The sequence below is a fragment of the Lathamus discolor genome, chromosome 3 (genome assembly GCF_037157495.1).
Source record: "Lathamus discolor isolate bLatDis1 chromosome 3, bLatDis1.hap1, whole genome shotgun sequence".
In the NCBI taxonomy this organism is placed as follows: domain Eukaryota; kingdom Metazoa; phylum Chordata; class Aves; order Psittaciformes; family Psittacidae; genus Lathamus; species Lathamus discolor.
Window position 1 is genome coordinate 77,208,903 of NC_088886.1, and position 13,036 is coordinate 77,221,938.

At 43.9% G+C, this 13,036-nt stretch overlaps 1 protein-coding gene and 1 long non-coding RNA gene across 3 annotated transcripts in view; one reads left to right on the forward strand and one right to left on the reverse strand.

Annotated features, from left to right (window-relative positions):
- Window positions 1-5,279: 5,279 nt before the first annotated feature.
- LOC136009742 (uncharacterized) lies at window positions 5,280-8,139 on the reverse strand. Its single transcript, XR_010610636.1, has 3 exons — window positions 8,098-8,139; window positions 7,468-7,543; window positions 5,280-5,450 (listed from the first exon to the last, which is right to left on the reverse strand). It is a non-coding gene; the product is annotated as an uncharacterized LOC136009742 (long non-coding RNA).
- A 380-nt stretch (window positions 8,140-8,519) lies between these two features.
- The window catches only part of GLS (glutaminase), a 64,476-nt gene continuing 59,959 nt past the window's right edge, over window positions 8,520-13,036 (forward strand). For both annotated transcript variants that reach the window (XM_065669934.1, XM_065669936.1), the window contains exon 1: window positions 8,520-8,900. In XM_065669934.1, coding sequence (XP_065526006.1) covers window positions 8,551-8,900 — 350 coding nt within the window. In that variant the 5' untranslated portion in view covers window positions 8,520-8,550. The remainder of the gene's footprint in view (window positions 8,901-13,036) is intronic.

Here is a 13,036-nt window from a genome sequence, read left to right on the forward strand (position 1 = left end):
TCAGAACTACTGTGTGGGAAGAGCACCATTCCTCGTGTTTTTCTTTTTCCAAACAACTGCCTATCCTGAGCAGGGCTGAATGCTATTCACCAGGCACTCAGAACCCAGCCAAATCCCCAGGAAATGGTCAGCAGCATTCCACCACACACATCCTTCAGCTTTTCCCAAAGTACAGGGTCATTGGACTGAGCTGGTGGATGTATCGGTTCATTAACTTCATAAGTTAATGGTTCTCATTAGGCAAATTAGTACTGAGATGTAAATTCACCTTTTCTTTGTTAGCTGTTAAAATAGAGTATAATCTCTATATTCAGGATGTTTCTAGAAGATTATTACTCACTAGCACGTGAATGTTGATTGATTATTTCCAGTTCTAGTAATCATTAACAACTACAGGTAGTTTAAGAATTACTTTTTATTTCAGACAGTGAAATTTATTTGGCTTTACACCAAGGTAGATTAAGTAAGCCACACCAAACAGTTATTACCTTTCTCTTCAATCACACTGCTGTGTAAAGAGCCAATACATTGTACTGCTTGAGTTTTATTCAACTCTGAATTTCACCTTTAATACTAATAAAATATGTTGACATATCAAACAATGTAACTAACAGGTAAAACAAAACTGAGTCACTATTTGAACTGCTTTTCTAGACCATGCTCTATTAAAGTATATCAATCGAAAGACAAAGAGATACAACTTAGAAAACAGCTAACCAGAAGAAAAGCTTGCAGAAGTGCACAAGGTGAGATAATCTGAATAAAAGAACTGCATCAGAATACACATAATGAAAGTCCAAGAAATAAACAAAACATAACTTCTTGATCAACCATGGCTAATGAGAAAAACAGTGCCTATCTTTAAACTCTGTAATTCTGTTGCAGACATGATGCACTAAGTCAAAGCTGGGGAGGAAATAGAAAGGTGACTGGATGATGTTTTCCTAACCATAAATACATGAATAATTACATGTGTCTATTCTGCATGCCTTCTGTCCCAAAATACTCAACATAGTTCCATTTTCATTTGTTGTGTTAAAGTCCATTTAGCCCAAAATATCCACAAAGAATACCACAGCCTGCTTCTGGTCTTGTTGCTTAGCTATTCCACTGTTCTTCTGACTCTGTTTTAGCAGGGCTAATCCTCAAGTATCTAATGAAGGTTTAGTCTAACATAGCATATATGGCAAAGAGCCTGAAGGGAAATAAAATCATTATCAAATGAACTGCTGGTAGGCTTTGTTAGATCTGTGCTCAAATTAGGCCTGCAATGGCTTGGATGATTATTGTCGGGTATTAAAGGTTACTTTGTGTGCAAGTATGTGACAGAATAAGGGATGTTCTAGTAATTCCAGAGCTGCTTTTATCTCCTCCTAAAATCAATATGACTGTATTATCCAGACAGGCAACTAGTTTGGCTTCATGATTTATTATAAGGATATCTAATTGCACAAAGCTCTGTTCATTGATCAGGCAACCAGGTGAAACTTTAAATGTTCATAATATCCAAGCACTTGATCATCATTTAAAAATTGTTTGTGACAGGAAGGCTGTGAACACTGTTGTCTGACAACATCACCTTCGTGTGGTGCAAGGCCAAGTATACAGGTAGAAACAAAATTATCAATGCTTCTTGGCTAATGCTATTCCTATGGCATGTCTAATTGAAAGCTCTTCAAGACATCTTCCACAGATTTATTGTGTGAAACTCCTCTTTCTCAAAGTGGAGAATTATCACTCATCAGTTTTTAACCCAGGTTGCCTCATACAGTTTAGTGTGACCCAATTCGATAGTTGTGTCAGAACAACTTGTGGGTGACAAGCCATGGCATGTGCATGGAAATGAGTGACTTTGCCACCAGAAATCGTGGAATTCTAACATCATGTAATGTTAGAAATGCTCTGAATTGCAACAGCACAAGCCAGTAGTTGAGGCAAAATCCCAAATAGTTTGGTTTAATACTGCTATGGAAACTATGCTGAAGGCTAAAAAATACTATATAAAAAATAGATCTTTCTTTTTCTTTTCTTGTGTGTTTTTCCATCAACTCTTGACTTCTGTGAGAGTTGTTTCAAGCCCTGTCTGAACAGTTGGAGCAATATGGAGCAGTTGAAGATGATATGAAGATGTTCTGTGACTGCAATTTACTTTAACAAAGCACAAATCTTGTGCTTTCACAAATGTTTCAAATGCACCAAAAATACCTTAATTACAAATATTTTGAATGTTTATAGTCTTGGAAGTTAGGAGGAACACATACACATTTAAGAACTGGTTATTAGCAAAACCACATGCTTAATCCAGGCTAATTCACAACCTTGATTGCTCTATTATTTTTATTATTATTATTTTTTAATCTATGAATCCGGTTTTGCAGGTCTTCGGTCCCCATTGGGCTACTGTTGTGGAACAGCTCACAAGTCTTTGTTTAAATATTAAATACCCTTGGAGTGTGATGGTACATTGTGTGCTACTGGAAGTGCTGCTGGTAGCATGTCCACAGTCACCGGGAACAGGTAGGCTCGCCCACGGGTATGAAGAGTATCTGCTTTGTTATGCTTCCTTGCCTTCTCCCTATCACCTCCTTAAAAAAGTTAGGTATTTATAAAGGCAGGATTAGACGAGGTGGGAGGGAAATCTCTTTCAAGGTTACATCCTTCAAGAATTAAAAACATCGGATGTTTTGCCATTAGTCTTTCGGGAGCTGTTTGTTTTTAAGTCAACAGGAGACTTAAACAGTCTTGCAGCTTGCAAGGAGACTCATAACTCAGGGTGGTTGCAAAGGAAGGCTGAGAAATGAGAAGGTGCCAAAAAATATGAGGGCAGAAAGAAATGTGTGGTTTTGCTGATTAGTTTTCCATTTCAGAGGTAGCAGGGTTTTGTTGGTGCTACCGTTATTCCCTGCACTCAGGGTGGTTTCTGTGTACTCCGGAGGAGCTTCTGGAGGTGGGAAACAAACTATTTGGATTACCACTTACAATGAGACAGTTTCCATTGCAGTTTGACTGCTTGTTTTGCTTGCTTGACATTTTACCTTGTTTTGTTTTTCTCCGGGATGGGCAGCTCTGCTCCTAAGCCTGAATGTCCTTGTAAACTTAAGCTTCTACATACCCACAAATAACTTCAACCTCAATTTGTGAAGGGGCAAAACCAGATGTGTAAGAGAGGGTTTTTCCTACATGGAACCATTACATTGGATGCACTTGCATGTCTTTGCTTGAAAGACTGCATCTCTCCAAGTGCCTTTTTGTAAGGTGCTGGAAGTCAGAGCTGAATGCAGTCAGCTCAGGATGAGGTGTGGCCACAGAACACTGTCATCTCCATCACTTAAGGACTGGGGTGGTACATGCAGTTGTCAATATCAGCCAGCCATTGCCGACAGGGCCTTAGGTGGCACGATCTAGTGTGAGGCATCCCTGCCCATGGCAGGGGGCTTAGAACTAGATGACCATAAGGTCCTTTTCAACCCCAGCCATCCTATGACAAGCCAGCCTAAGTGCTCTGACCTTTGCTTAAATGCAGGCAGCAATTTTACGTGTCCATTCTCAAAAGCAGCTACACGTGTTCACGGACTCAATTCGCTGAGCTCCCAGGCTCTCTCATGCATGCTCAGCTTAGACGTCTGGGATACAATGGAGCAGCAGATGATGTTGTCCCTTGTTTCTGTTTGTTAGCACAAGGTTACCAAGGCTAATATTTGAGGATCGGGAACATGAACAGAAGATCCAGGTTTGCTTCCACTCCCTGGCCTTCTGTACTATCAAAACCTGGACTAAAGTTTGACAAACGTTATCCAGAATTAAGCATTAAATATGATTGTGGGTGGAATGCATGGAATTTGGAATGCTATGATTTAGGTATATTATAGCATGCAGTGTGCTGGGTACAGCAGAAAATAGTTCTTGGGTAGGTAAGTTGTTGTTTTCTGAAGGTGAATGTTCTGATGTGTGAAGAATTTTATACCTGAAGAGTGTTATAACTGATAATGTGCAGGAGGAGTGATGGTGCTGTCTCACTGGTGAAGATGAAAGGAAGCAAGTTAACAAGTAAGAGTAACAGGAAAAAATTATGCCAGTCTTTGCAGATCATCTTCAATAAACCTACTTCTATTGTTTGCTCGCTCTGTAGTATACACTAGAAAACATCATGTATTTTCTGTTAATCATGTTAGGAATGTCCCAGGCCCTTGTAGTCTCTCTTCATTTCAGTCTCAGCAAATTGTCCACATATTTTTGTTCCCTTTCTTTGAATTAATTCCTCACTGTCCCTATTTGCCTGGAATGAGAGTGATGACAAATGAGCTGTGGTCTCATTGACGCACTACATGGGGAAGATGATTTTGATGTTTTTTTCTACTGCTTGTCACTTGAGGGTCACTCCCTCAGCTACCACTTTCCAGGTAAATTTTTCCTCTGAATATTTTACTCCTTGTTAGCTTTCTGAGCTGTTATGCCTCAACATTCAAGCCTTCATTTTTTTAGACGAAACAGTAACTTTATTTACTGCTTATGTTTCTATACTCAGAGGAAGCTACACTGTATCCTTGATACAATCCAACAGGGAAAGTTTCCTGTCACTGAGCACTTTTCATTTGAATCAATATCAGAATGTAACCCAAATGTGCAGCAAGTTAGCCTTACAAAAGAAAAAGTTATTTTTAGGAGCTGCTGCTAGAGTCAGTAGGATTACTGTGAATAGAGTATAAATTGTGGTGTCTGGTCCTCAGTCCTCTTTTGGAAAGCATTACCCAGCAACAAATGAAATGGAGCCAACACAACCATTTAAAATGGCAAAGTAAACAGTTCGTGTTGTAGTCAAGATAATCCTTAATTTCTGCTGCTTATCTGAGATCTGCCCTGCCTATCTGATGGGAGGATTTAACCTTCCTGAAAGCTGTTACCAGTGTATGTGCTTGAACTGGGAAGACCTCTTTCCACCTGCTTTTCAGAGCCCTTTCTTCTAGAAGATTAGTACTACTGTGCCCCTTTTAGAAAGAATATCCTCTGAAATATGGATTATTTTTAGAGGCATGCACTAGGAATATTTCACTACAATACAGCTTAGGGGAAATACTTAATAATGCCTGTTTAAAGGATCCACTTTTTTTCTTTACAGAAGAACCGCAATGTCTTAAATTCTCATCATTTTTGTTTTACAAAAGTACATGTATAGTTGTAGAAATTAAAAAGAGAATCATCAGCTTATGGTAGCTGCCAGTTGTGTAACTAACTCAAAAGAAAAGCTACATGGAATTTTAATTTCAAATTTCTTTGCACTTTGTTGGAAACCATTTTTGTCATTTTCTGTTTCCTTGGGATACTGTGTGGAACACAGAATGGCAGAGCAGATGGCCTGTCTTCTCTTTCCAAAGAGACAACCAATATCATCCTGTGTGAGAAGAAAGTCTGAAGAGAGTTTCACAGAGGTATGGGAAAGCCTGGTCCAACATCTGGATCAAAACAAAAATAAGAGTCAGTTTAAAAAGAAAAAAAAAAAAATCTTTAAATTAAGACCCTCTAGTATACCTGCATCTTTGGGAGGAGGGGAATCACTGGGTGGTATTTCTCAGGCTTAGTCATAATAGGAGCACGGAGTGATGGCCTGAAATATGCAGTAAAAGTTCTCAGAATAGGGAGTGAGTCACTGCTGCCCTTGAACTTTGTGAATCTGAAACTATATTTATCATTTTGCATTGTTCCTGAGCTGTGTATTTGCAGTTCCACTCAGAGAGCAACTTGCCTTTTCTGCCCTCACAGAAAAGGGAATTTCCAGGGAGAGAAGTTGAGGATTAATTTCTTGAAGTGAGCTTTAAAAAAAGCTTAATTGAAGAATGTTTGTGTTGGGAGAATACTGAAGATGCTACTGAAAGGTTAAATAAAGGAACTAGGCAGTAGCATGCAAAGGTGGGGGGGGCGAGGGGTGGGGGGGGAGAAAGGAAATGAGTAAAATTGAAGAGTTCATGTAGGGTCAAGAATGTAACGCAGGGTGCTGCCATGAGAGGCAAGTGTTTTTGTTAATGTAGTACTTTTTTCCTTTCCTTCCCACAACCTTATCTGCACTGTTTTGAACAGAAGCCAGAGTGCTGAAAGGAAAGATCCAGATCTTTACATTTTGCATTCTTCCTCTTCTCCCCCTGCCCCTACAGTATAAGAAACTACACAAGTTTTTGAACCAGGTCATTGCTAAACAGCTGGCTTGTGAAAGAGCACAGCTGTCACACCAAAAATATCACCTTGGCGCTAAAAGTCAGCAGGATGTCTGTAAGTGTCTGCAGAACTGTGTTCAACTAGTGACCAAATGCACAGACTGGAAGCATACTTGCTGTCTGGTCCTCAGCAGTAGCCCATGTAGAGAGAATGGAAAAGGTGCTTGAAAAAGTTCTATCTTTCTTTTATATAACAAAACTTAAAACATGAGAAATTTATTGTTATTGGGTAGTGGGACAAAAGAGGCAGTTACTGGCTTGCCAAAAAGACTTGGCAAATGGAAATCCAGAATTAGTTCCAGGAAATATAATGGGTAATGTAATAAGTATGTGAGAACTGTAGGTACTTTGCATTTCTGTATGTGAAGTAACTGCAGTACAGGATTACACATCCCACACGGATATTTCAAGTTTCCTTGTTCAGTGGGAAGGAAAGCCATCAGTGCGCTGAGGCTCATTTTATAGGCATAGATTATCAGCTATCTTTAAATCTGCTTCCAAAAACCCTCATGGCTGTTGTGACAATTTATTAGCATAGGGAACTCCTGTGGGCATTTGTGCTGCTGTGTAAGTATAAGCAAGGGCTATTCTTGATATCTATTAGTAGTGATTGTCTCAAACTCGGAGTGCATGGAAAATGGGTAACAAAAACCCCTCTGTGTTTTATTTAAGAGCAATTAAAGATGCCCAGACAGCTGAAACATTCAATCTGGGAGGAGGGTGTGTGGTGGAAACTAAAATATCAGGATCTTCAGAGTAAAAGATTCCCAATAAAATGTGCAGCAAGATTATCTTAACTCAGAACTACAACTTCTCCACCTCCAACCTCTCCTATAATAAACATACCGAAAGAAATAAACCACCATGCATGGGGAAAAAATTGTTCACAAGGAAATTTCGCAGTAATAGGCTCAGTACTCCAGATGTATTTACATTTTTTCTCACAAAATGATGGCTCCTGAAGTGAGAAAACTAGCGACGATTTCAATACTGGTTTCCGTGTTGGCATTACTGATGAATTAGGATGGCAGCAGGGCTCCTCTTCTACTGTTACCCATAATGGGTACAATTTACTAATATAGATTTGCACTCATCTAGGACAAATTTAGCAATTGGTTATGTGAGCAAAGAATTTCACCGAGTAACTGCGAAATCCATCACTTCAAGATGCTGTATACTGGCAAGCAGCATGCTGAGATGCTGTGACAGAAGCTTAACTATATGTAAGGAGTGACGTTTATACCCTGTGCTGAAGCCTTACAGTTATTTTCTGCCAGTCTTCCCACTTTGGCCTTTGGTGTTGCATCACTATGGGTCGGTGGTTCCCAAACTGAGACCTGTAGATGAGCAGGAGCAGAATTTTCACACTCCGATTAATGTTTGATGATGTGAACAAGGAGAGCAGCTGCACCCAGTTCGACCAGGTGCTTTGCTTCTTGGTTTGCTTTTAAAGTTGTATGCTTTGGCCTCCGACAAGTTTCGACATGTAGCTACACCATTCCGCTTCTGTTGCAAATGCATGGAAACCCGTTACCGGGCCTAAATTGGTCCCAAGAGCTTGGAAACTCCTAGTCCCCTTAACGGCATTTCTAATGAGCTCCAGCCCTTCCCTATAGGGCCTGACGGTGGGGCCGGCGTGCCTGCCGCTCCGCTCCACAGGCCCGGGCGAGGCGATGCGCTTCGTAGTGAAAAACATGAGATTGGGGGGAAAAAGTAAATCACCCTTTTCCATGGCAACCTAAACCTGACCCCGCGGGAGCCCGGCCTGCTTCTGACACCACCCCCCCCCCCCCGCCCCGCCGCCTTACACGTCCCAGAGGGCGGGAAGCACCGCCCCGAGGCCCGCGGGGATACCCGGGCGCGCCCGGCTGCCCGCAGGTGCCGGCCTCACCTCGCTCCCCTTCCCCGCCGCGGCCCGGGCCCTCCCTCTCTCAGGAGCCGGGGCCGGTAAAAGATGGAGGCGGCGGAGCAGGGTGCGCTCACCGCGGCGCGGGGCCCGCCGCGCCCCGCCGCTCCCCTCAGCGGGGCCGCCCGCTAGGGGGCGCTGTTCCCGCTGCACCGGCCCCCCCCCCCGCGCCGCGCGCCTCTCCCGCCTCCTCCCAACCCCCCTCGCTGCGCCGCCGGCCTCGCGCGCCGGGACCTAGGCTGCCCGCGGGAGGCTCGTCCTGCGCCGGGGGGCGTGGCCTCGGCTGGAGTGGCGTCCGTGCCGACCAATGAGCGCGCAGTGTGCCTGACAGTTACGAGGCCTCTGCCAATGGGGTGAGCGGGGGGGCGGGCGCGGTGGGGCGCGAGAGGCGCCGCAGGCCGGCGGTGCGGAGCAGTCGGCGGAGGGAAGTGGCGCAGCATGATGCGGCTGTGGCGGTCGGCGCTGCTGCGGGAGCTGCTGCTGCTCGGGCCGCCGGGGCAGGCCGGGGGCAGCGGCTCGGGTACCGCTGCCGGCACCGGGCGCCGCCCGGCGCCGCTGGCTGCCTTTGGAGCGAGCCCGCCCGTCCCCCGCCGCGGCTGCCCGGGGCTGCTGCTGCCGCCGCCTTCGGCGAGGGGTTTGTGCACTCGCTCGGAGGGAGCCTTGGAGGAACCGGGGAAGGGAGCGCAGGCGCCGTCGCCGACCCCCGGCGAGCCCCCCGCCGACAGCGGCCACAACAATAACCACGGCGGCGGCAAGGAGCTGGCCGGAGGCGGCAGCGGGGGGGAGAAGTGAGTGCGAGGGGGACGGCGGGGCCGGGCCGGGATGCGGAGGCGCCATGTGAGCGCCGCCTGCCAGTCGCACGCGTGGTGCCTGCGGGAGGGGGCCGGGCGGGGCGCGGGGGCCGCCGCTCGGCAGGTGCGAGGGCGCCGGCATCGGTTCTCCCGCGGGCCTGCCGCTGCGGGCTGCGGGCAGCTGCGGTGCGGGGCTGTCCGGCCCGGCGGGGTGCCGCGGGGCACGGAGGGCGGGCCGGGAGCGGGGAGGAAGCTCGAGCAGACATGTGGCCTGAGGAGCGCGTGTGCCGCTCGGCGCTGCCCTTGCCGCTGCTCGCGTCCTGCCGCGCCTTGAGCTGCTTTCACCGGGCTCGGCGTCCCTTCCGCATGCGGCCGTGCCCGTGTCTTAGTTCGGAGCTCGGAGCCAGCGTGCGTTAGTGTGGCTTTTTCTAGCGCTGCTACTTGCATAAAAGGTGTTTTCCTATGGAAGTGAAAGCTGTGTCATCCCACGTTAATTATTTAAGGCAGTGTACATTGCGTGTAGTTCTGCCCGGGAAGTTTAGCAGCGCTGTCTTCATGTCTGCATCTAGTGCGGCTAGGGGATGGATAACGCCACAAATATTAATAGGTGCTACAGCATGTGACCCTGTGCCAAGAGGTACTGATATGTCTCTACGTGACAAAGGTACATGCAGGTAATAGAATAAGACTGTATGTATTTATGAACTTAATATTCCTTCGTTAGGAACCTGAAATACTGTTTGCAAAATTGGTCAGGGACAAGTGTATCAGCTCCAGTTTGTGATGACCAGTGGCTGAAAACAGGGACAGAGTATAATGACAAGGTAAATGGATTGATGGCTCTCTAGCATTCTGCTAGTCCTCAGCATCATGCAGCTCTTGAAGAAGTCCTGTTCATTTCTCACTTCTCAGTCTGACAGTCTGTCCCTTGCTTCTTTGAACCTGGCTACACTTAGTAGCTGATAACCTTTTACGTGAAGTTTGACAGCTTGACTGCAATCCCCATGAAGACGTATCTCCTTTGTGTGTGTTCAGAGCTTGCCCCATGGCTTTCCTGTAGGCAGCCTTGCATCTTCTTTGTGCTGCTTATGGGGCAGCCTAATTAAAGTCTAAACTGAAGTCACTTTCCCAGGCTTTGCTATGCTTATTGCCTAGATATAAAAAGCAAAAGACAGAGGAAATAAGACCAATAAAGGAATACCTTGTTTTAACAGTGAGCAAAGTCTCTGTTACCCTGATGCTAAGAGGAAGTCTTGAAAAGATTCCACAAAGCCAGCTGGGAAGGCTGCAGCCCTTAGCTCGTCAATAGTTCTGCTTTTGAGTTGTGGTTTTGGGTTGGTTTTCTTTTAGCATGAACTTCTATTTCAGCATGGCAGGCAGGAAAAGAAGCTCTCTTCTTGTTCTTCACTAAATGTCTTAGCTGCTCAGCTTTGTTCAGGCCTTTTGTTTCAGTGAGATATAATCTTCTTTAAAGGTATCACTTATAATTTCTGCTGTCAAAATCCTTTAAAAAATACATGCAAGTCAGGTTACATAACTATGTACAATACAATACACCATTATATGTGTATTATGATTATTGTAGTTATACAATTGTTCAATGTATATGAAGTCTTTGAATTAGCTCTATATGTAACATTTTGAAACAAATTGTTCAGCTGTGTCTGAAGCAGGTGTGGTTTATAAAGGTTGTACTTATGTTTTCAATAAGAAATACAGAAAGTACCATTAAAAACAAGTGTGCCAACTATGAGGGGGTTCTGATAATGCTGAAAAGGTAACATATTATAGGGGTAACATGATCTTAACCTGAGCTTTTATAACAGCTTCCTACAGCTAGCATCAGTTAGGGAAATCCTGTCATTTCTAGTATGTCTGGTAAAGCTATGTAGTCACAACCAGTTATACACTTTAAGTCATTTTTGGCTTTTGACAAAAGGGTGTATTTGAAAGTCAAATGCTGATTCTTTGAGCCTTACTGCAGAATGAACAAGGAGATATGACATGTAGCATGTAGTTATGAACAAGTGAAAAACTGGAAACAGTTTCTTTTCAGTTCTGGCTCTGCAGGAATTCCTGGTCACATGTTAGCCAGGCTGCTGGATACCTTCGTTCTTACTTTTCTTGATGCCGAATTATGAAAATCTTCCTTAAGCATTTGTAAATGGTGCATTGCATGTGGACGTCGCTGCTGTATTAAGACAGGGTTTGGAAGAAAAGTTCTAAACTGACAGCTAAGTCAGACCAGTCTGTGTTCTGCTGATTCCAGTGCTTTGCCATCCAGAAGTATATAATATTTGAGCTGTTTTTGGCAGATGGCTTGTGGGCCCAGCGGGGAAGACAATAGTCCTTTTTAGGCTTTCCTTGTTTTGTTTGTTTTGGGGTTTGTGTTTTTTTTCCCTCCTATTTGCATGTAAAGTTGTGGTTCTAGGATACTGGGATAACCTACGGTGTCAGAAGGCAGCACTAAGTTTTCTTGCTTCTTTGCTTGCCTGACAGTCCTCATCTACAGAGTGTGGGAGTTACAAGTGAAAACCTAAAATGTTTTGTGCAAAAAGTATACAGAAATGTAGAACAGTTTAACTCCTCATAGAGAGAATAAATGATGAGGCCTGTGACTGATGAAATAACTAGTATCCCATTGCATAACCAGATCCTTCCGTGTATTTTTTTTTTTTCCTGAATATTTTCCACCACCTCCTAATCCCTGCTATCCAGTCTTCACTCTGTACATCCACCTGAAACTGGAAATTTCCTTTCCTTTTGGAAAGGAAAAATATTTGAGCTTAAACTGAGACTGGTCACACACTGGTAGTTATGATTAGTGAAGGCTGTGGATTAAAATGCAATCATTTCTATATGTCCACGCCTAAATAGTTACAATAGAATAACACAGTACAGTCCTAAGTTATAAACTTGTATAATATTTATTAGTGTTTACTTTTACTTTCAATCTGTGTATTGTTCACTTTTACTTTCAGTGTAAGTATGCATTGTTCTTGCATCTTATACTGAACAGTAGTAGGATCAAATACAGTTTATCTAAGTATAAGCTATTTCTAAATTTTAAAGGCCTTATGAGGGTGAGAGAGAGGAGCAAAATGTGAGCAACCCTGATTTTTAAAGTATAGCTAAACTGCAATACTGATGAGTACTAGTATATGGAATATAGCAAATGGTTGATGGAAGTGTGTTGGTCTGGGTTTGGGTTGGGGTTTTTTATTTGTTTCTCTTTACTTAGAATGGCAAGGAAGTGGTAGCACTCTTTTTTTTTAAGGACAGAGATGAATTCTGGAGATGTCATTTAAAGTTAATTTTGCTTTTGCATGCAAGCCAGATTCAACTGTAAAGGAACCAGTTGTATAGGAACTGTATAGGCAGCAGTTCATCTCACTGTTACTCCTGTCAAGAGTGTGGCTGCCACGCAGGTGCAACTGTGCTTTCAGTAGACTTTTCATAACTTCCTTAGAGGCTAAAGTTTTGAAGCAACAGTTTTTGTTTTTACTGTAAACACTTTGACATCTACTAAAGCATGTCTGTCTTTGGTCTAGGTTTATAAATACATAGTTTTGTCTGAATCTTGGTAAGTTCTCAGGTAAATAAGTGATTATCCACAAGTGTTAATGGGATCAGTGGCTAATTATGCAAGTGGACAGAAGATAGTTATTTAGTGACTTGGGTGTGTGTATCTCTTAGTTGGAGATGGTTATCTGTAGTATGGTGACAACTTCTTTAAGATCCCTGTTTTAGACAGAGTGACTAACACCTGCGGGTTGCAGCCCTTGCAGCTTTCGTAGAATCATAGGATAGTTTGAGTTGGAAGGGACCTTTAAAGGTCATCTCATCCACCCCTCCTCCAGTGAGCAAGGACATCTTCGACTAGGTCAAGTTGCTCTAAGTCCTGTGCTACCTGACCTTGCATGTTTCCAGGGATGGGGCATCTACCATCTCTCTGAGCAACCTATTTGAGTGTTTCACCACCCTCATAGTAAAATTTTTCTTCCTTATATCTAGTCTAAATCTGCCCTCTTTGAGTTTAAAACCATTACCTTTTGTCCTATCACAACAGGCCCTGCTAAAGAGTTTGTCCCCATCTTTCCTGTAGGCCACTGTTAAGTGCGGAAAGGCTGCAA